This window comes from Aspergillus nomiae (genome assembly GCF_001204775.2).
Source record: "Aspergillus nomiae NRRL 13137 chromosome Unknown contig00346, whole genome shotgun sequence".
Lineage (NCBI taxonomy): Eukaryota > Fungi > Ascomycota > Eurotiomycetes > Eurotiales > Aspergillaceae > Aspergillus > Aspergillus nomiae.
Genome location: NW_015378401.1, coordinates 1 through 21,827, shown reverse-complemented (window position 1 = coordinate 21,827; position 21,827 = coordinate 1). Strand labels below are relative to the sequence as shown.

The window sequence follows — 21,827 nt, the reverse complement described above, 5'->3', positions numbered from 1 at the left end:
AAAAGTTTATTGTTGCTACTGTGCTTTGATTTTCGCTCTGTAATTAGAAAATTTCCAGCAATGCAATGGTATAAGGTATCCTTATCAATGACGATGGTCAACATGGATCCTCCGTAGCTAGCCTTGCAGAGGCACATGTTATGCACTTTTGCAGAGGACACCGCCCTCAGTTAACCGAGCTCTCCGAGGATCGGCGGGTGCTTGGCGGACCGACGATAACCACCCGCCCGCCAAAAGCGTCGGCAGAACTTCAACTATTATGCAGTTGCACCTACTAGTACTTGTTGGCAGCCCGACAAGAGCTCAGAGCAGGTTCTCATAACTCACTCCAATATATACCATCATGATCCCGATCGCAAGACATTCGGCCCTTCGCGCCGCCCGCTCGCAACTCGCTCCGCGGGCCTTTAACCAGTCTGCACTCGCCCGCCTTCTCTCCACCTTGGCCGTCCTTGAACAGCGTGATGGCAAGCTCCAGACCTCATCGCTCTCTGCGATTGCAGCTGCGCAGAAGCTAGGAGGGCCCGTCACTGCCTTCGTGGCTGGAAACGGCGTCAAGGGAACCTCGGCTGCGGAGGCAGCTAAGATTAAGGGTCTGGATAAGGTAGTGGCCGTGGACAGCGAGGCTTATGAGAAGGTACGAGGTCGCTACAAATGGTTTTAAGAGCCATGAAATTACGGTATCGGCAGGATCTAACGGGAATGGAAAACTAGGGCCTGGCCGAGAACTACGCTCCTCTTCTCGTTGAGAACATCAAGAAAGGCGAATACACCCACATCATTGGCGGCCACTCCGCTTTCGGAAAGAGTCTTCTGCCTCGTGTGGCAGCTTTGCTGGATGTTCAGCAGGTATCCGATATCACCGGAATTGAGAGCGAGGACAGTACGTATAAGGAAGGCTGAAGAAGCCGACATTTTCGATGAGTCATATGTGCTGATGATTGACGCAGCTTTCGTCCGCCCTATCTACGCTGGAAACGCCATCCTCACTGTTCAGTCGAGCGACCCCATCAAGGTCCTCACCGTCAGAGGCACTGCTTTCCAGGGTGTTGAGACCGAGGGTGGCTCCGCGGAGGTCGTTGAGGGAGTTGACCCCAAGGCACCCGCCCAGACCGAGTGGGTTTCTGAGGAACTTGCCAAGTCTGAGCGCCCCGACCTGGGTACCGCATCCCGTGTTGTGTCCGGTGGCCGTGGCTTGAAGTCGAAGGAGGAATTCGACCGGGTGATGGTGCCTTTGGCCGATACGCTCGGAGCTGCCATTGGCGCTTCCCGTGCCGCTGTTGACAGTGGCTTCGCTGATAACAGTCTACAGGTTGGTCAGACGGGCAAGAATGTTGCGCCTCAGCTGTATCTCTGCGCTGGTATCTCCGGTGCTATCCAGCATCTTGCTGGTATGAAGGACAGCAAGGTTATTGCTGCTATCAACAAGGACCCCGATGCTCCCATCTTCCAGGTTGCGGATGTCGGCCTTGTCGGCGATCTTTTCGAGAAAGTACCTGAGTTGACCGAAAAGTTGAAGAGCCAGGCTTAGTTTGGCTTATCGCTTTTGTTCTTGTATCATGATTTCTTTTTGTCTCATGCGAGCTTCTAGGGCGGAGTCAATTATAAAGTATACCATCCATTGTTAGCACTAGGAAATTGCAATTAGACTCCTAGTTACAAGACGCTATACCTGTATCGATCTTCGTGAGTAAACCATTGTGTTCAACGCATCGGTGACGTGCTCCAGGGCTGGGGCTCTACACTGTTAACCATACGGGCAATGATGTGGAAGTTTCATGGAAAGCTGTGGCCATAGGCCCGTCCATTTAGTTTTCTATAGCAAGAACTCAATTGCTACGATTGGTATATCATTGTAGCGAGATAATCCACCATTATAACACCTCTCGGTGGGAGACCTTTATGCTATGACCAGGGAGCAGGCTCAACGCATTTTTCAGTATATTATGAACAGCCATTAACAAGAAACCGTATTAAGTCCATTCTATCGTACATACTCTTGTAGACGAACATGCGTCACTCAGACCTGGCCCGAGGTCATACACTTGACTTCCATTTAGAGTTAGCGCGCACCCGGCGGCGCGTTCACGCGCGTCGCATCGCCCACTCCATCTAATCGGTCCACAGATACAGAGGAAAGATCGAGGGTATCACCAAACTGGTCAATTAGGTATTACAGCACTATCGAAATATGAAATGACCTCTTGAACGCTTTAATGACATCGCCACCATCGTCATTCCCACCCTCGTTTGATCCCGCCATACACCTCCACTCCCAGGGACCGGACGATATAGATATACTCCCGCTATCTGAATCTTTCTCCGACGATTTCGAGGCTATACATCTGCAGCGACAAGAAAATATCCGCAATAAGGTTGTGATTCTAGACCGGGCTTGGAATCTCTCGGATGTGTTCCGGAGTGACGAGGATATAGGACCAGGTACGATGTCGCATGGGAGGATAATGGTGATGCGAAGCATTCTGACGGTGATCTAGAAACTCCGACAAAATCTTGCAGAAAGTCCCAACTGGGGACCGTCAACTCACCAGTTCGTCCACTGGTACTTCTACCGTCTTCGCCTCCCGTCGTCAAGATGCCGTTTATATCGTCGCCTGTCGTCTTTCCATCGAGTGCTCCGTCGCCGACGGATCCGCAGAAAAGGAAGAATGGAGAGGAGTCTCAGTCGGGGGAGCATAAGCGGCAAAAGATTATGGGAGGATTCCTGGATGACGATGACGATGAGGATGAGATGGACGCATTTGGAGATGCCCATCTACGGAGCCAATTTGAAATTGAAGATCAGATTATCGAGCAACCGCCTGTTGCGCCGACGGAGCCAGTGGATCTCTCACAGCTTGCTCAGACTTCTACATCTACCCTTGATTCGTTACAGCCTCCGACTACCGCGCCAATCGCTTCAGTGCCTACAACATTCAGCTTACCACGAAGAGAGCCTCTATCGATCCAAATAAAAACTTGCTCGGGCAAGACGCACAATGTTGCGCTAAGGAAGACTGCAGCCCCTGTTTCTTATGAAAGACTTGTTGCCGGCCGCTCGACCACGGCTCCTGGGAGAGCTCAAAAGAGTTACTATGGTATTGATATACATAGACTTATGGACGAAGCTGCACAGGAGGCCGAACAGTCAAAAACGTCTCGACCTCCACCTGTCCCCGCAGTGCGGCAATCAATTGAGGCTGTAGAGGGAAACCAGAAAGATAGGAAAGCAGCAACTATAATGTGGACCGAGAAGTATCGTGCTCGTAAATTTACCGAGCTCATAGGAGACGAACGAACGCACCGATCTGTCATGCGCTGGCTGAAGGGATGGGAATCTATTGTTTATCCGAACCTGGCTAGGTCAAAACCAAAAAATTCCAGCAATGAAGAGGAACGACCGCACCGAAAGGTAATGTTACTATGCGGTCCTCCTGGTCTTGGAAAGACAACACTAGCCCACGTTTGTGCCAAACAAGCAGGCTATGAGGTGCTGGAGATCAATGCTAGTGATGACCGGAGCAAAGACGTGGTGAAAGGGAGGATCCGCGATGCGCTCGGTACGGAAAATGTAAAGGGAATGAACGTGGAGGTCGGCGAGAAAAAGGTTCGAAAGGCAGCGCGGCCAGTCTGTGTTGTCGTCGACGAGGTAGACGGCGTTGTTGGCGGATCTGGTAGTGGTGGTGAGGGAGGTTTCATGAAAGCATTGATTGATCTAGTTCTTCTTGATCAGAAAAATGCGTCACGCTCATCGGAACAAAATACGGCGGGCAGAAGAAGGAAAGGAGACAACTTCCGCTTCCTGCGGCCGCTTATTCTGGTCTGCAACGATGTATACCACCCCAGCCTTCGGCCACTGAGGGCGTCTTCTGTTGCTGAAATGATCCATGTGCGCCAAGCACCCTTGGAGAACGTGGTTTCGCGCATGAGGGGCATCTTCAACTTGGAAGGCATCCCCGCCGATAACGACGGGGTGAGAAGGCTATGTGAAGCGTCATGGGGCGTTGCCCGAAGGAAGCAAGCCAACTCCAAAAACAGCGGAACAGCCGAAGGTGATATTCGAAGTGTCCTTGTCGCTGCAGAATGGGTGGCCCATAAGCTGAAATACGAGAGCGTAGAGTCTATGCGATTGACGAGAAGATGGCTTGAGCAGAATGTCCTGAGTGAGGCTGCAGGTGGCAATTCATTCTTCAAAGGCCTAAACCGTGGAGGCGTGCGCGACATTGTCGACCGTGTATTCACGCAAGGAGCTGGTTTTGCAGACGTTCCTATCAACGCCGAATCTTTCCGTGACCCTTTCGATGACAACGCAAAAACTCCTGTGGGTGTGGCCGACCTCAAAAAGCGCCATGCTATTAACAGACTACGAGAGATGGTCGATGCTAGTGGCGATTACGACCGGTGCGTCACGGAGTGCTTCACTTCATATCCCCTGCAGACATATCAGGACGACACATTCCTCTCTAAGCCTAACAACGCTTATGACTGGCTGCATTTCCATGATACTATCTCATCTAAAGTTTTTTCTAATCAGGACTGGGAACTCACTCCGTACCTCAGCCAGTCTGTAGTGGCATTCCACCATTTGTTTGCTTCCGCCTATGGCAAGCGCACTCGTAATGAGCTTGATGAAGAGGAAGAGGAGGAACATCCTTTCTCTGGACCCAGGGCAGAGTTTGCAGCTCATGAGGCTCTGAAGCAGAACCGTGCGATTGTCAATGGGTTTCAGTCTTCGTTAGCTGCTCCGATGCTACGACTTTTCCGAGCTACCGATTGTCTAGTCACCGACCTCGTCCCGAACCTCATGCGGATGTTGTCGCCTGATGTAAAACCGGTTGTTGTACGGGGAAGCGGGGAACAGAAGAGCATGGCCAGTGTGCGTAAAGAAAGCGAGCGGGCTCTTGTGCAGGCAGCCGTCCGTGTTATGACGGGACTAGGTGTGACATTCGAAAAGGTGCGAGTAGAGGGCGAGAGCGGGGCGCACGGGGGGTGGGCATATCGCATGGAGCCGTATGTTACACCACTGCATCTAGACCTCATGTCGAGATTTCCAGGCTAACTGTTTAACAGTCCATTAGATTCACTTGTAACATTTTCGAAACCAAAGGACATTCATCATCAGGGACAACTAGTGCAGCACCAGTTCGCTACGCTGTTCGCCAAGTCCTTGACCAGGAGTACCGCAAGGAGACGGTACGAAAACAGACCGAAGCATTGAGTTCGACTTCTGGCCCCACAAAATCCTTGCACAAGTCTGCAGACGGCCAGGCACAGGACGGTGGGCAGGGGGTAAAAAGATCAGGCCGGGAACCTGGTGTCAAACGTGACTTTTTTGGACGGATAATCCGCGAGCCCTCGCCACAACCTGGGAGCTCACACGATAATCCAGTGCAGACTGAGGCTTCAAAGGCAGGCAGGAAGGTTTGGGTGACGTATCACGACGGATTCTCTAATGCTGTACGAAAGCCCATCTCGATGGGCGAGTTGCTAGCGGGACTATAGGACACAGACGCCTAGGGATTTACTACATAGCCTTAATACGAAACAGTCATGACGAGATGATAGCTCTAAATTCAGACTTTATAGAAACCTTACTAGTAAGGTCTTGAAGCCGAGGTACTGCATGGCTGCCAAGGTATGCTCGTCTTCCATTTAGATGCATAAAATGATTTAGTTCCCCAATTATTAAATAACAAGTAAAACCCATTAAGCACTCGGCCCTCTGCAGAGAGGCCGACCACCACATCCCAATACATAATATTAACCAAACATCAGGAACAAAAAACTTGATCTCAAACAAAGCGCTCAGAATCGTAGGCGCAGCGCATCATGCAATCTAATATTCCATCCCAAACGCCAATTTTCCCAACAAAAGAACAAAACGAAGCAAAGCCCCCAAGATGCACCAGGCAGAATGGGTGTGGTACGTCATCAATTGAGTTGTCATGTATCCCCAGCATTAGATCCCTTCGATAGTCCACTTGATCCGACGCAGATGATATATCACCTTGCAGCTTCACCGATACGCAAGGTAAGTAGCCATGGCCTCATAGTGTAGCGTTTTCTTGGATTTTTCGGTGTGCTTCGGCCTGGAGGTATCCGTCTTCTCTGTCTTCTTCAGGGAGAGCCATTTCTTCTTGGTGGGTTCGGCATCGGTGCCCTTTAGGGTTGATGTTGTGGAAAGGTAGGAGCGGGTTGATGCCGCGTCGTCCGAGATGGTGGTGGTTGACTTGGTGGATTTAAAGGCCATTGTTTCTTTTGGGCAGGAGACTTTGGGGAGGATTGGTTTATGTAGAGGAATGGTGGTGGTTGTTCTTTGGTTTGGGCTTGGTTTGTATAGTTCGGAAGGAGACTCGGTGGGAGTAGATATAGCAGGAATTTCAATACACAATGACTTGATATTGTTTGTTCAAGTGAAAGTAACCAGTGACTGATGATCGAATGAATAAAATGCAAGAAAAGATCCTGCCCGGTCTATATATACCCTCCAAATTGTGACAATTCCCTCTATACCTTATATTCCATTCCGTGCCGTACTACGCATTTTTACTCCGACGCCTCACGGAGTACAAACACTAAGCTCCAACCAAAGAAAAAAAAAAAAACAAAAAAAAAGGCCCCAAAGCAAGTCCATGACCCACCACAGCGATTAGCTGTAAGGCTTAGCAATCTAATGCAACCAAGCACGCTCTAACTTCGCTCCCAGAAAGGGATCCACAGACGACTTGACTGCCTGATGATATGCCAAAAATGCGTCATGGCCGCTCGTGTCAACCCCACAAGACCAGACTGTTCCGGTATACCAAGAAGCGAAGGGCGTGAACAACACGAAGTCGATGAAGTTACTCGGGGAAGATCCGAATTATTCAGATATGTAGTCTAGAATTTCGCTTAGAGTTGGGGGAGGTGGTGGTCGTTTCGTATTTTGTTATCTTTGTTTGGATGTCGGGGTGGGAGCCTGGGAGGTAGGGCTCCCGTTTTGGTTAAGTGAGTAGTATGCCATGCGATGGAGCCATTGTCTGTCTTTTTCTTCTTTACTAAGTAATTGGAGCAAGGAGCTGTAATGACATACTCTGTATCCTCGCTTGGCCAAAACGGGTGCCCTACCTTGAATTCCTTTATGACAGTCGGGTCTCGACTCCACTTTGCCGAGAAATTTGGATCTGGAGTCGATTCATTGAGAGTTTTGTTTGTCCGTCATTGGTGGATTTGGCGTGACTCAGGATACGCCTTAGGTTTTCCATGGCTGCGTAGACTTGCCTACAGCACTCTAGACATATCCAGTAACCGCGATGATGGAAGCCATATGGCGGAATTCTAGATCCTGACGTACTCCGTTCTACGTATAGAGAATAGTCTACTATGGCTGTGTGGCCAGAATGATCCTGGTCTTGGCGTATTCCGATATATGTCGCTATTCCGAACTCCGACGTCGAACTTTTCATTCCGATCGCCATCAAAGAAAGACACGGAGTTGGTGTGAAAAAATGAGCGCCTTTCGGAATAAGAGTTGACGATACAGCTGAGTTGATTAATTAAGACTATGGGATAATTTTAGAATGAACATGCAGGTGGCAAACAGGGGGAAGAAAAAAATAGGTTAGGAGTTGGAGTTGGAAAGTGTATAGCTTGATGTTGCTGGGTTCGTCCTAAGCGGGTTTCATGCATGCATAACATTATGCTACATACATGCCAGGAGCTTGTGTTGAACTGGCCACTTCGTCATAATTCGTACTAGTAGTAGTAGCTGTACGTCTTTGTGTCGGTGCTATCGTGTATACTGGGGTTGTGATTGGTTGATGTTTCATGGTAGTTCAGATTTATATATAACTCTATAACCCCGCCAAACAACCACATCACATCTTCGGTTTTATCTTACGAGAAGACGCAATTTCTTTTTCTTGAACAGGAGAAGAAGATGAAGAAGAAGATATATCTACATGATTAGCCTCCTTTTTGAATGCTACTTCTCTAATAATACCTCTTGTCAAGGATCGCTTTCAAGTTTCGAGACGTGCCTAGAGAAAAGGGTTGGTGTTAAGGTAACTGTTATCCAAAGCCCACTTTCAAATCAACACCAACACCTGAAAAAGCGCAAAGATGTTAGGAATGGGCCTGATACTACTCCGGAGTACGTTTTATCAAATAACTTTCATTTTGAATCGTTTGTCAGGACCTCAGACTAATACCATACAGATCCATGATCTCATGTTTGATTACAAAGCAGCTGGGAAACAATTGGACTCAACCACTATCGATGACAGATTCGCCTTCATTCGATAACATTCGGTGTAAGACGCCAATGGGTACTCTCCGCCAATAATCGGTCAATGTGGATAGATGATTGATAATGCCGACTAAAAGGTTAACTCTATGTTCTTCCCTAGGTGCATTTGTCAGCGCATGGCACCGAAGCACCGACCTCCGTGATATTTATACAGATCCGAGTGGATGCGGAATGTGCATTGCCGAGTAACCGCAATCTATCCGGAAATCGCGCGATCCTATTTTAAAGAGGGCATATACCTCACGCCTCCCTGGCAACATCTACCGCCGTCCAGCTCCAATAGCGTATATTAAAGTTGTTGCAACATTGCTACAAACCACTACGCTCATTTCCTTCAATACACAGCAAAAATTGTCTCTATTCCCCCATCAGAGTATCTAGTCAAGATGTCTCTTAAGCCTCTTATCCTCCACGGCCATTCTGCCGGCCCCAACCCCTGGAAGGTGGCCATGCTCCTCAACGAACTCAATGTTCCCTACGAATACAAGTATCTTCAATTCGCAGAAATCAAGGGTGAGGCCTTCTTCAAGCTCAACCCCAACGGCCGTGTTCCCGCCATCGAGGACCCCAACACAGGAATCACCCTGTGGGAGTCGGGTGCTATCCTCGAATATCTGGTTGAAACCTACGACAAAGAGAAGAAGTTCAGTTTCGAAGCCGGCACTCCGGAGTACTTCCACGCCAAGCAATGGCTCCACTTCCAGATGTCGGGCCAGGGCCCCTACTTCGGCCAGGCAGTGTGGTTCACTAAATACCACCCCGAGAAGGTTGAAAGCGCCCGGCTGCGCTACATCAACGAAATCCGTCGTGTGTCGGAAACGATGAACAATGTTCTTGCGGACCGTGAGTATTTGGTCGGCGACAAGTACAGTTATGCCGACCTCTCCTTCGTTCCCTGGTTCGGCATCATTCCCTGGATCACCGGAGATGCATTTGATCTGGAGAAGGACTTCCCTCATCTGAATGCATGGCTGGAGAGAATCCAGGCTAGGCCTGCCATTGCCAAAGCGTTGGCAGAGAGGGCTGAGGCAACCTCGAAAATGACGCAGCCTTGAAGGGAGGGAGGTGATCAGAGGAGCTAGCCGGATCTGGCTCACAAGAAGGAATGTGAAATCTGTATTCAGAATTGCATTGTATATTTAATAATTTGATAGTATCCATGATGTTATGGTTCGTGATCGAGACTTTCTGGGTAACATAGTATGTAAGTCCGGCGGACCATTTCTGCTGAAGAAGAAGTACCTCAAGACCGTACAGATGTAACACGAAGACTTCTTTATTTCAGTAATTATCCGAGAGAAGGCAATCGGTCAAAGTGACTGCAGAACCCTAGGTAGATCTTGGAGTAGGTGGTAGGAAGCAGGAAGCAGAGTAAAAGAGGGAAAGAACGCCTATTCCCAAAGTGGTTAGCTCCCCTGAGGCTCTTGGCGCGAACTTTTGGAGCGACGGCCGTGTCGCGACAGTTGCACCGCTACTAAGCCATCCTCCTCATCGTCACCTCATTGCTTCTCCGCTTGGTGTCACTTCCGTTATTTATCCCGGAGGCTCTGCTTGCCACACTTATTGATAAACCAGTTGATTAAGGGTTGCATCCGCACCCTGTCACTCGCCTCCATTGGCCTTCTAAGCAGAGACCCTTGCTCCGCTGCCTGCGACCTCTGTATCCTTCTTTGACCACCATTCTATCAACATGGAAGAGAGTAACGTCGTTTCCAGCGGCGCAGTCGATGACATTCACTCCGCGACTGCGACCCAAGATGCTCCAGGTGAAGTGATTAACCCTTCCGGTGGGTTTGACCTCCTCCCCTAACAGAATGCGGAGATTGTCAACGTCCGCAATCTTATGCTCCAAATCGCAATCGCGTCAAGAGTCTTAAGAAGATGAGACACTGAATGTTCCAGGGACTGATAATCCTTTAGATGCCCCGGCCTCACCCAAAGCTCAGAACACCGAAGGCGAACCGGAGGATGAGGAGATGGGCGGCACAGAGACTGAACCAAAGAAAGAAAGCGAGGGCGCTGAAGAAAATGCTGACGGCGTTGCGCAGCCAGGTGCCGAAGGTGCTACAGAGGATCAGTCTGGACAAGGCAAGTCGTCGATCGAATCTTCGGCGCGCTCACAACTTGTTTCGCAAACACACGCCATTATCCTTCCCAGTTACTCCACGTGGTTCGACATGCACACCGTTCATCCCATCGAGAAAAAGGCCCTCGCGGAGTTTTTCAATGGCAGGAACCGAAGCAAGACGCCCGCGGTCTATAAAGATTATCGCGATTTCATGATCAACACCTACAGACTGAACCCTATCGAGTATCTCACAGTCACCGCATGCCGTCGTAATCTTGCTGGAGATGTGTGCGCGATCATGCGTGTTCACTCATTTTTAGAACAGTGGGGCTTGATCAACTACCAAGTGAGTAACAATAGATCTTGATTAATACCCAGTTGCTAACGCTTTTAAGGTTGATCCCCAAACCCGTCCGTCAAATATTGGTCCTCCTTTCACAGGACATTTCCGAGTCATTGCTGATACCCCCCGCGGCCTTCAACCCTTCCAACCCGGGCCAAACCATTTTGTCAAGCCTGGAAAGCCTCTACCGGCCACTGAACGTGCAGCTTCAGCTGCCCCAGCGTCAAAGGCTGACCTTAACCTCGAAATCCGTCGCAACGTCTATGACGATAAGGGCAAGGAGATCACCCCTGCTGCTGAGGACAAGGAGAAGCAGACAAATGGCGACGGCTCCACTAATGGTGCGACGGGCGACGCGGTGAAAGCGATGGAAACCGCTTCTAAAGAACCCAGAAAGAAGTTCCACTGCTTCTCATGCGGTATCGATTGTACCCGACTCAGATTCCATTATGCGAAGTCGACTCCAGCCACTGCTAACGCATCTGCTCCGGATTCGAAGTACGACCTTTGCCCTAACTGCTTCTTACAAGGCCGCATGCCTTCCAGCCATAGTGCCTCCGATTTCGTCAAGCTCGAAGATAACGCGTATTCGGTGATTCCGGACAAGGACGCTCCTTGGTCCGACTCTGAACTTGTACTGCTCCTCGAAGGACTGGAGAATTTCGATGAGAACTGGGAGCAGATCGCCAACCATGTCGGCACTAGAACGAAGGAAGAATGTGTTATGAAGTTCCTGCAACTGGAGATTGAGGACAAATATGTTGAGGATTTGCCCGATATGCGGACCGCCGGTGGGCGAGAGCCCATCAGCCAGGCTGAGAACCCTGTTCTGTCGGTAGTCGCCTTTTTGGCACAGATGGCAGAGCCTGCCGTGGCCGCTGCCGCGGCGGGTCGCTCTGTGGATGAGATCCGTAAGGAGCTTCGGAAGCAGCTCGAGAAGGGCTCTGACAAGAGTCAAGAGAAGGGCAAGGAAAAAGAGGGCTCTGGGGTGAAGACAGAGGATTCCATGGATGTGGATGCCTCCACCACCGAGGTTGTAGAAACGTCCAGCTCTGATAAACAGTCCAAGGCTTCTCTACCCACAGTTGCGCTCGCCACCTCAGCAGCTCGTGCCGGTGCTCTTGCCTCTCACGAGGAACGGGAGATGACTCGCCTAGTCTCCGCTGCCGTCAATATCACTCTGCAGAAGTTCGAGATTAAGCTGCAGCAGTTCAACGAGATGGAGGAGATCATTGAGGCCGAACGCCGGGAACTCGAACTGGCTCGTCAGCAGCTTTTCCTGGACCGGATGGCCTTCAAGAAGCGCGTAAAGGAGGTCCAGGATACCCTGCAAGCGGTTAGCCTGAAGGGACCAGGCGAGGACGCAAACAACATACTTGGTGAGGCTGCGACGGCAGGAATCGGAAACCGCTTCAACTTCCAGCCTGCAGGCAGTGATGCACGGGCTGGTGTGCAGCCTTTGAGCGCGGAGGCAGGTGCTGACTACAAGACCCTGGACCTGTGAAGGGTGGAAGCTTCGTTCAATGGCATGCGTAAATGAAAAACCTCTTGAAAAAAAATGAAATACATATCTTACGATGCACCAGGGACGTTCGCAGGTTAACATTTATAATATCCATGTATTGTACCATAAATATTCTAGGGCCGAAGGACCAGATACCAGGATAAAAGATTGGAGGGGCACCTCGCAGAGACTGTTTGGGTGATTGACTGATGGATGAATGATTGGGGTTTGGGTTTACTATCGACTTGCTGCTCAGCTATGAAAAGGCGCAACTGTTCTGGAGTTAGAGTATTTGCCTCGTTTGTCTACTTCAACCTTATTTAGTTCAAGGTGGAATGAAATCGTTAAATTGTTATTTCCTGTGCCAAATGTCTAGTGACCAACATGTTTATGTGGTATCATACAAAAAATATCATACAAAGTGTGAGATCGAAAAAATGGGCCACATATGTAGCAAATGTAGATGGATAGATGTCCAATCAATCGCTAGGCCAGTCAGCCGGACTCATCGGCTGTGAATACAACGGCATGCCGTCCCTGTCGTCCTGTACTGAGGACGAAAATTCCCTGGGTGCAGGAAGGTCGTCATCGGAGCCAGAAGAGGAGCTTGCTTCGTCCTGTTTGAGCTCGGCTTGTATGCGCCTCCGACGGGTTAGTATAGGTGATCGGTGCCCGGGGGTTGTGTTGGCGGGTACGGGCGAGTCTAATTCATTTGCTTGTTTCTGGTTTGTATTGGGGCTGAGGATTGTTTGTTTGCGTTGGGTATTGTTAATTTCAGGACCTGAATCGCGCTCCTCTGTAGGATCTTCTTCATCTTGGGCGGTGGTGGCATTTTGGCCTGGAGCTGTTGATTCGCTCATTTCTATGTCTTCGTCTTCACTCCGGCTTACATCCTCATCGTATTCACCAGCTGTTGGTTCAATTCTGAGTCCATCTGTTTGGTTGTTTTCACCATTGACCGAGACAGGTGAAGAATCCCGGGAATCGTCAAGGCGCCTTCGTTTTCGTCGCTTTTCCGATATCTCCTCATAAATATCATAAACTTCGTGACCATACTCCTCCCAATCACTTCGATACAGTGTCCTTTCACGCCAACTTGTAAGCTCTTGTTGTGTTTTGCGCTCTCCTACCGGCTTGCGTATTTTATTATCCTGATCTTCTTTGACGGGAATGAGAAAAGCCGGCGCTGGCCGTTCCAAAGCTTTCCAAAGTTCTAACTCTCCAAGGCAACTGGCTCTTTGGTCTTCTTGCTCTGCGTGTTGATTTTCGGAGTCCGATGGGAGTTCATCTTCATCGCTGGAGACTTCTGCTGATAAAGGTGCGGATGGGACTGGAGAGCGTTCGGGCTTGAACTCGCTCTCACTGTCACTTGCATTATCCTCATCGCTGTCTGTGTGTTCATCATCTGTGTTCCCTTGCATCCTGCTTTCTGACCTTTGCCTGGACGTGCTCCGATTCGATTCTGCATCGATGGGTATCCTATTGGACAACATATCTTCTACCTCGTCATGGCTCAGGCGAACGGATTTCCATCCTTTTCGATGTCGAGAATCAGAAACATCCAAACAGCACCGCCGTGCTACCCCAGTCCAGTAGTCAAATCCGTCTCGTTTCATTTGCATCACGTCCAGCGCGGTCCTAACATCTCGCGGTTTGACTACCTTGGCCTTGCTATTACCCGTCTCTCTCATGTTGCGCAGCCTTGACATGGCAAAAAATAGGGCTGACTGAATCAAACGGCGCGTCACGCTTACGGTGAGAGTGTAGAAATCAGCTAACGCGTCAGCAGTTATCGCTGGTGCTTCGCCCGCGTAAGCTATGTTCACCCAGTTATCTTCTAGCCTTGCGCCCCCAAAATTCATGAACAAACGCTCGGAGAGCCGGATCCACCTCGGGATGTTGAGTAGACTGGCCGTGTGGTAAACACTTGAGCCGGGTGGGGATTTTTGATCCTGCGACTCTAGTTCTTCTACTAGTTCTGCTTTTTCTCGATCGATTATCCACAGATCATGATGTGTCTCTCTTCCGGCAACATCTTCATCTTGCTGCTCTTTGAGCACCAGTAGCTTAGAGTACTCATCAAGGACGTCGCAGCATTCGCTGCTTACTTCCTCCGCCGCGGGCACATCGCCTAGGACGATTGTTCTGCTGTGCTGTTCTTTCCTATGCTGCCATTCTAGTCGCCTATGCAAGAGTCTGAGATATTCCTGGACCTCCAGCTCGGATTTCGTACCAATCGCACTAGCTATATCGCGGATACCATCCCTCCCTTTTCTGTCAAGGACGTTGAAGAGTATTTCCTTCTCTTTCGGCGCCCAAGACACGATTCCGGCTTGGGTAGATTGGTAGTTTCCGCTGTCGGGCTTCGATTCGACGGATGTGTAGTCGCCAGTCGTTTGCGTGAGTAGATTAGAATATGCTTCCACTGATTCCTTGCTCAATGACGCCTGTAGATGCTCCAGCATTTGCATTCGAGAGACCCTTCGGCGCGTCTGCGCCGTCCTGGATGAGGACCTTCCATCGAGCTGGGGAGGAGAAGACAATCTGGTTCTGCGACTCGGAGGAGATGAGGGGGGTTCTGTGAACTCCGTATTTCCCGTCTCGATATCGGAGTCAGATGCTTCATTATCTTCCTCTGGCTCGTAAAGGCTTGAACTGCTCATTGTCGGGTTGGAGGTCCAGAGGGGCACACCATTGACATGGACTCTGGAAAAATGGCGAAAACATGCCCGGCATTGACCGACTAATTGAACATCGTATAAGGTGACAATCGAGAACCTCTGGAAAAAGCAGTGAGAATATTGCGACACTTCGAAGGGAATCCGTAGAAATATTTCTATCTGATAAGAGGGTGTGTTTGCACTGTTTGCTTCTCCGCCGAACTTATCGGGACGGCTGCGGCAGGTCAACTACGTAACGATCGACCAAGTCATATGGTACCTGGATGGAGTGTATTCGTGGGAAATTGGGATGGTTTCCCATTTCGCGTCTCTTACTGAAACCTCATAGGACTTACTGGAGGCTTCCCCCTTTTCAACAACCTCACTTGCGCCTCAGCTCTACCGCTGTCCCTGCTGCGCGCGAGTCGCCTGCTATAGTCCTTCGGGATTACCAGGAAGAATGCATCAAATCGGTGCTTGATAATTTGGATCAGGGCCATAAGCGCCTTGGAGTTTCACTTGCGACGGGTGCTGGAAAAACGGTTTGTATGAGCTTACACACTATTGAGAATCGTATTCTGCTGACGATATCTTTCACCAGGTGATCTTCACACAACTCATCGGCCGCATACCCCCGCGAAATGAAACGGACACTAAGACACTGATTCTCGTCCATCGGCGCGAACTCGTCGAACAGGCAGCTCGGCATTGTCGTCTTGCCTACCCCGACCGAACTGTCGAGATCGAAATGGGCACGAGCAAAGCCTCACCGGCAGCAGACATCGTCGTCGCATCCATTCGGAGTTTGACTAATGGAGACCGCATAGCCAAATTCGACCCGAAGCAGTTCAAACTTGTCCTCGTGGACGAAGCTCACCACATAGTCGCTCCCTCATACCGAGAGGTGCTCAAATACTTTGGACTGAACGAGGCATCGCACGACTCGCCGGTGCTAGTCGGCGTGTCGGCGACGTTATCGCGAGCCGATGGCTTGAAACTTGGCGCGGCCATCGACCACATTGTCTACCACAAAGACTACATGGACATGATCGACGAGGAATGGTTGGCCAACGCAGTCTTCACCACTGTGCAATCCGAAGTCAACCTGTCCCGCGTGAAGAAGGATAACTTTGGTGACTTCGCCGTCGGCTCACTCTCAAAAGCAGTGAACACCGACAGAACGAACGACATCACAGTGCGCGCCTGGCTAGCAAACGCCCAAGAGAGGAAATCAACATTAGTGTTCTGCGTCGATGTCGAACATACAAAGCAGCTCACCGAGACCTTCCGCGCTGCCGGCGTCGATGCCCGCTATCTCACCGGCAAGACAACAAAGGAAGTCCGCGACGACCAGCTCAACCGCTTCAGGAACCAGGAATATCCCGTTCTCCTGAACTGCGGCCTCTTCACAGAAGGCACCGACATCCCCAACATTGACTGCGTCTTACTCGCGCGACCGACTCGCTCCCGCAACTTGCTCATCCAAATGATTGGCCGTGGACTACGCCTTCACCCAGGCAAAAAGGACTGCCATATCATCGACATGGTCGCAACCCTGGAAACCGGCGTTCTCTCCACACCTACCCTCTTCGGCCTCCACCCAGACGAAGTCTTAGCCAACGCCAGCGGCAAAGACCTCAAACACAAAGAAAGCGACTCAGCCTCACCCGCAAACCCAGATACCTCCCCAGACCCAGACGTACTAGACGACATAAACCTAACCTTCACCAAATACGACACAATCTACGACTTAATCATGGACATGAAATCCGAAAAATACATCCGCTCATCAAGCCGCAACGCCTGGGTCCGCATCGACGAGAACAAATACCTTCTCTCCGACGCAAGCGGCTGGATCACAATCGAGAAATCAACCGACGAATACATTACATCACCAAACAATAACTCCCAACAACCAGCCTGGACAGTCCACCACGTCAAAGTATTTAAAAACCCCATCACAGAGAAAAACACCTTCACCCGGCCCCGGTTAATAGCCACAAGCCCGGACATGGAATCCGCAGTCCACGCAGCCGACACTTTCGCCGCCTCCGAGTTCGAAGATCTGTATATCTCCGCCCTACAGCCCTGGCGTCGTCGACCCGCCACCTCGGCGCAGTTGAGATTCCTCAATAAAGCCAAGATACGGAGGGATGAACTCCGGCCGGAGCATTTAACCAAGGGCCAGGCGGCAGATTTGATAACAAAGCTGAGGCACGGGGGAAAGAAGAGGTTTGAGAAGCAGGCTGGCCGGAGACGGAAAGAGGACGAGAAAGCTAAAGAACTAGAGGTGCTTAGGACTAGGGAGAGGGTGCGGGTTGGGCCTGTTTTGATGTGATTATCATCGTTATTCTCGGGCTGTTAGACCCTTGGGTCAGATGTATTATAGCGTGTAACATAATATGGGAGTGTGCGGTCCATGATTGCGATCTACAAAGCTCTTATAAATGATATAATCTTGGTTATGTAGAGATTGGAAAGAAATGAAATAGAGTGCTCTTGGCAAACCAATATATTCTATCAGGATTTATAATCTTAAAACCATCAAGAGGGGTGGACGTTGAGTCACTAAAATAATGTGCGGATAGAAGAACTTAAGCATGTCATCATCATAAACGAGGTAATTATGTATACTATATTCTAGACACCTTTGATCTATATCCAGATCCAACCGTATATACAGACGTTAGGATGAAAAAAAGAAAAAGAGATAAAAAAGTGGGGGACAGAAGTAGCTAATCATGGTGATGTAGCGGTGCCTGTATGGAGGGGAGTCGAGTCGATACCGAGAACATTTCACATTACGGAATTGTCCGGTTCACTCGACTAAAGGGGTGGAGATATCAAACAAGTAACAAGATCCTGTACAGGCCGATTCTTCGGCAAATGAAACACCGTCCCTGGTGTGAACTCCGTTTAAAAATGTGTCTTGATACCTGAAAATGCGACAAAGAATAGAAAACAGATGATAATGGAAAGTGTAAAATGGTAAGGGAACTCTTTTTTATGGCTTTTTCTTCGTGTGGCTTCCTGTTGCAGGGCTCTGGACCGTTTCGTCCCCCTCTAGGACCCGCCACAGTCGTGATATTGAGAATCCACTGGCAGAGAAGTAGATTCCCACTAGCCAGGCGGCGAGGATATTAGTGAGATGATGGAGGAGGTAGGCGTACGAGACGCCGTAGATCGCTGAGTAGATGGCAATAAAAAAGAAGAGCATAGAGGTGACATGTTTAAACCTATAGCCATCAGTTGCCGTCCGATTGTGGCTTAATGCTGGGGGCTTACCGTGTGGTTACTCGTGGGATCATAGTTCCAGTAGTCATGGCCTCCACGAGGAGAACAAATGGCATTATTGATAGCACATTATGATGCGATGAGAACGGCATAAACCAGTGCACAACCAGATTATGAGCCCAGACGAGAAGAACCAAAGCGTTAATCGGCAGAATCCACAGCATCAGGAGGAAGATTGAATAAGCAAAGTTGGCGAAGTTATAGTGTGTTGTGGATTTCTGATAGCTATTAGCATAGTTGGATAGATGACAACAGGAACGAAAGCTTACAGCTTCCTTCGCATGCCAGTTAGCGCGGACACTAGTAGCTAACTGCACAATGCACGCCACCATGTATGCGAATTGATATGGAATGACAGTCGACACGAGAGCCAATAGAATGGCTGAATTAACAAGTCGTCTTCGGGGACTTGAAGAAGAGAAGATAGGGAGGTTTCTATGTGGAGTTAGTAGGCAAAGCTATGTAGGAGTGACGTGACGCACCCTTCTCGTCTCGTCGAATATAGCCCGACTTGCTCCTAAGAAATCCGTAGATGGTAGTGAGAAGGAAGATTAAAGCAAGAGCTACATAGTTGATCATAAGACACACTCCAACGCTAATCAGGCCGAACACCGGCACTAGGAACCAGAAGAAAGCGTCCTGCGAGCCCAGGAGGAGGTCGTTCTTGGTGAAGTCAACTGGGGATTCAGTGGAGTTCGCACGCCAATGGAACGGGTCGTCAGTAGGCGGCAATTTTGTAGATGTCGCCAGGGAGGATGCTAGCAGTGACATAGCCAAAAGGAGCAAGGGAAGGGATGATCGCAGTGCACTGTCCAGACCTTCGGCGAATGTGATGAAATAGCCTGTCTCGTCGTACACCTGGAATTGCTTACGCATGACCAGGGCAACAACAAGGAGCGGGAATGCGGCGAACACGGTACGGTACCGCATGACTAGCTCGCCGAGACTACTAGCAATATCCACCGATAAAGAAATGTCAATCGTGGAATCACAGCTCGGATCTGTCCAAAGGTGAAAAGAAACACCACCCAATGTCGCTTGCTCTCGGAGAGGCGGAGGCATGAAGGGTGCCAGACCATGCAAGTTCACATTAACATCCTTGACATTGACGAAAAATTTAGACTCATGTGGATCTGCGACAGACTGTCGCAAAAGGGGAGCAAACAGCTCTTGCTGTTTTCCGTGATTCTTTCGGAGGATCTTGAGCCTGTAGTCCAGTAGACTCGAGTGCACGGCGGGAATGTGTAGCTCCGTGAGCATGGGACGGTTCGCCGGCAGACGCACCTTTAGTCCGGCACTGAGGAGGCTACCCAGACCTAACCGAGCCCTGATCACAGAGTCCGAGCTATCTGAAAATTCGGCCAACACAAAGCCCTTGGTGGGTGAGTTTGCTTTGTCTACAACGGCGACAAACTGGTGCTCTGCAAGATCCTCCAGGTCGTACTGAAGGTAAGAGAAGGGCTGGACTCGGTCATAAGGACGCTTCGAGGAGGGCGTCGATGCCGGCAAGTGGATTCCATCTTCAGCGGCGTTCTTGCAGGCGAGACGAGTTGAACCTGAGGTGCCTCCGGAGAAGTCCATGTTCATCGAAAACGCCGTTGCAGGTTTCCCATTTTGCAGAGGGAACACACTGCAGAACAGAACCTCTAGGCTCCCGTCATCCCCGGGTTTATCAAATTGCTGGTTTGTAAGAAGGGTGAACTTCTTTCCGGATACGCCTTGCGGAGGAATCGGCAATAAGTGCACGTTCGGCCCTCTGCGGTGGCCCAAGTCGCGAAGAATGAGCCGTTTTCCTTGCGATAAGATTGTGTTGGACTGATCTTCCAGTGTCAAAAGAGTATTAGGCTCTGGTTTAAAGAATGTTAGCCAATAGCAAAAACAAGTGACTGGAAAATATTACCCTTTCGTGGAAGCGTCCTCTCTGCCACAGTCTCCATCCCAGTCAAATACCACTTCCTGAAAATCCGCATGCGCTCTGCCCTCGGTTTCGTCTGAGTTGCGCGTCGAACATCGACGACTTCAAACAAGGATTTGATGATGGCTTTTCGGAATTGATCGCACCAGGTGATGGACAAGTGGTCCATGCCGATCCAGACATCTGGGATAGTGGACGTGAATACAGTAAACCCGTGGGTCTCGGGAACAAGAGAAGAGATGCTGGCGTAATCAGAGGGCACAACAGTATCGCGAGAACCGCCGGCAATGGAGATGAGTGTCACATGCCACAAAGGATTGTCGTTGGCCCAAGTCTGCGAGTAGGCCTCGCGCCAATAATCGTTGATTTGCTTGTAGGTCTGAACGATATCCGAGTCAAACGAGACGGGAGGTTTCGCGTGGGGAGCTGACATGGTGACAATCGTATTGACCGAGTTTGCTTGGTAGTTTGTCATTGTTAACGCTGTTCGCGCCACGATGCCACCCATAGAGTGCCCAACCAGGACAACTGCACTCGGATCAGGTAGCTCCGGATCTCTTCGCGAACGTCGCGGATCATGATAAAGCGAAAGAATATATGCCACGGCTTCGTTGACGTATTCGGCTTGGTCGAGTAGGGTTTGTCCATGGAAGGCCGCCATATCCTCGTTGAAATCGATCATGAAGAAATCCAAGCTTCGAGTACCAGCATTCACCCGGTCTTCATCATGACGAACAACATCGTAGTAGTGTCTCGACGCTTCGGCGGCTAAGGATCGGACCTGCCGGTAGCTTCCAGCATTTCCGGGCAGGAACAAGACGGGGACTCCATTCAACTATATCGCATTGACGTTTAGCAGTGTATTTGGTGGAAGGTAGGGAAAGGCCAATAGGGTGAACGTACCCCGAGGTTCTCCTGACTATATGGATCAACACCTCCCTCCCGATAGAGATAGAGATTATATTTGCTGGCAAAGCGCGTATGTTCCGTGTCAAACCCCACCATGCGAATGAATGTCGGACTCATAACCGGTACTCCACAGCCATCTCCACCAGTCTGACGAAGGGCGAATGAGCGGAGAATAAAGAAGAGGAAGATCGAAGCGATGAAGGTGGTAAAGGCTGTCAGAATGGAACACGGCCACGGACTGCGGAGGCGGGACGGTCGATACCGATGCTGATGGTCCGGTGACGCCTCCATGGGTAGACGCGGAGAAGCCAATGGCATGATGACGGAGGACGACTTGGAATCTGGAGGGATTGAGGTAATTGATGAGGATGGCAGCGTCCGCCACATGCTCGAATTTCGGGACCTGGGGGTCGAGGCGCCCGTGGCGTCTCTCCGGAGGTCGATGCTGGTGCCAGTGCGGGCTACCTGCGAACGCGATTTTTCCGGCGTGTCGACGACATTGGGGCCATTATTTGGCTCTGGTGGAGTTCGAGAGCTTAACGAATCTTCAGCGTCGTCCTCGACAGGCGAGCCAGACGAACGTCTGTGCATTGGAAGCAGCGGAGGTCGTCGTACTCATCCAGCACGCAGGGGCCGATCGATCGAAAGTTCGGAGGAGACTTCGGAGGGCGTGTCTAGCGACAGCGGCACGTAATCAGGGGATAAGAAACAAGGAGACAAAGAATGCTCAATATCTCGAACCGATAAGTAATTGGAAGGGAAACCGATGAACCGACCGGGGTAGAAAGATCGGTGGTTGGTTGCGCCGTTCTTGATTTAATTAATTTTCTTTTTCTTTTTTTTTTTT

At 50.1% G+C, this 21,827-nt stretch overlaps 8 protein-coding genes across 8 annotated transcripts; 5 read left to right on the top strand and 3 right to left on the bottom strand.

Annotated features, from left to right (window-relative positions):
- The first annotated feature begins 262 nt into the window (after window positions 1–262).
- ANOM_009883 (electron transfer flavoprotein subunit alpha/FixB family protein) lies at window positions 263–1,563 on the top strand. Its single transcript, XM_015555139.1, has 3 exons — window positions 263–637; window positions 715–883; window positions 951–1,563. Exons 1-3 carry the CDS (start codon window positions 344–346, stop codon window positions 1,529–1,531), a joined length of 1,044 nt encoding a protein of 347 aa, XP_015403351.1. The 5' UTR covers window positions 263–343; the 3' UTR covers window positions 1,532–1,563.
- A 653-nt stretch (window positions 1,564–2,216) lies between these two features.
- On the top strand, window positions 2,217–5,502 carry ANOM_009882 (putative sister chromatid cohesion factor (Chl12); the record flags this gene model as incomplete). The annotated part of the gene is made up of 3 exons (XM_015555138.1): window positions 2,217–2,442; window positions 2,499–5,010; window positions 5,079–5,502. 3 exons carry the CDS (start codon window positions 2,217–2,219, stop codon window positions 5,500–5,502), a joined length of 3,162 nt encoding a protein of 1,053 aa, XP_015403350.1.
- A 514-nt stretch (window positions 5,503–6,016) lies between these two features.
- Window positions 6,017–6,250, bottom strand: ANOM_009881 (uncharacterized protein; the record flags this gene model as incomplete). The annotated part of the gene is made up of 1 exon (XM_015555137.1): window positions 6,017–6,250. The coding sequence occupies one exon, from the start codon at window positions 6,248–6,250 to the stop codon at window positions 6,017–6,019; it is 234 nt and encodes a 77-aa protein (XP_015403349.1).
- Window positions 6,251–8,673: 2,423 nt separating this feature from the next.
- On the top strand, window positions 8,674–9,342 carry ANOM_009880 (glutathione S-transferase family protein; the record flags this gene model as incomplete). The annotated part of the gene is made up of 1 exon (XM_015555136.1): window positions 8,674–9,342. One exon carries the CDS (start codon window positions 8,674–8,676, stop codon window positions 9,340–9,342), a length of 669 nt encoding a protein of 222 aa, XP_015403348.1.
- Window positions 9,343–9,843: 501 nt separating this feature from the next.
- rscE (putative RSC complex subunit (RSC8)) lies at window positions 9,844–12,202 on the top strand (the record flags this gene model as incomplete). Its single annotated transcript, XM_015555135.1, has 3 exons — window positions 9,844–10,074; window positions 10,208–10,701; window positions 10,751–12,202. Coding segments are annotated over 3 exons (2,088 nt in total), but the record flags the coding sequence as incomplete, so codon positions are not given.
- A 479-nt stretch (window positions 12,203–12,681) lies between these two features.
- Window positions 12,682–14,865, bottom strand: ANOM_009878 (uncharacterized protein; the record flags this gene model as incomplete). The annotated part of the gene is made up of 1 exon (XM_015555134.1): window positions 12,682–14,865. One exon carries the CDS (start codon window positions 14,863–14,865, stop codon window positions 12,682–12,684), a length of 2,184 nt encoding a protein of 727 aa, XP_015403358.1.
- A 281-nt stretch (window positions 14,866–15,146) lies between these two features.
- ANOM_009877 (DEAD/DEAH box helicase) lies at window positions 15,147–17,200 on the top strand (the record flags this gene model as incomplete). The annotated part of the gene is made up of 2 exons (XM_015555133.1): window positions 15,147–15,404; window positions 15,464–17,200. The coding sequence occupies 2 exons, from the start codon at window positions 15,147–15,149 to the stop codon at window positions 17,198–17,200; spliced, it is 1,995 nt and encodes a 664-aa protein (XP_015403347.1).
- A 642-nt stretch (window positions 17,201–17,842) lies between these two features.
- ANOM_009876 (GPI inositol-deacylase) lies at window positions 17,843–21,571 on the bottom strand (the record flags this gene model as incomplete). The annotated part of the gene is made up of 6 exons (XM_015555132.1): window positions 17,843–18,098; window positions 18,148–18,374; window positions 18,426–18,591; window positions 18,635–20,003; window positions 20,057–20,906; window positions 20,975–21,571. The coding sequence occupies 6 exons, from the start codon at window positions 21,569–21,571 to the stop codon at window positions 17,867–17,869; spliced, it is 3,441 nt and encodes a 1,146-aa protein (XP_015403353.1). The 3' UTR covers window positions 17,843–17,866.
- Window positions 21,572–21,827: the final 256 nt, after the last annotated feature.

Coding starts and splice junctions, on each gene's coding strand:
- ANOM_009883 (XM_015555139.1), top strand. CDS start 344: ATGATCCCGATCGCAAGACATTCGGCCCTTCGCGCCGCCCGCTCGCAA. Junction 638..714: donor ACAGCGAGGCTTATGAGAAG/GTACGAGGTCGC, acceptor ATGGAAAACTAG/GGCCTGGCCGAGAACTACGC. Junction 884..950: donor CGGAATTGAGAGCGAGGACA/GTACGTATAAGG, acceptor TGATTGACGCAG/CTTTCGTCCGCCCTATCTAC.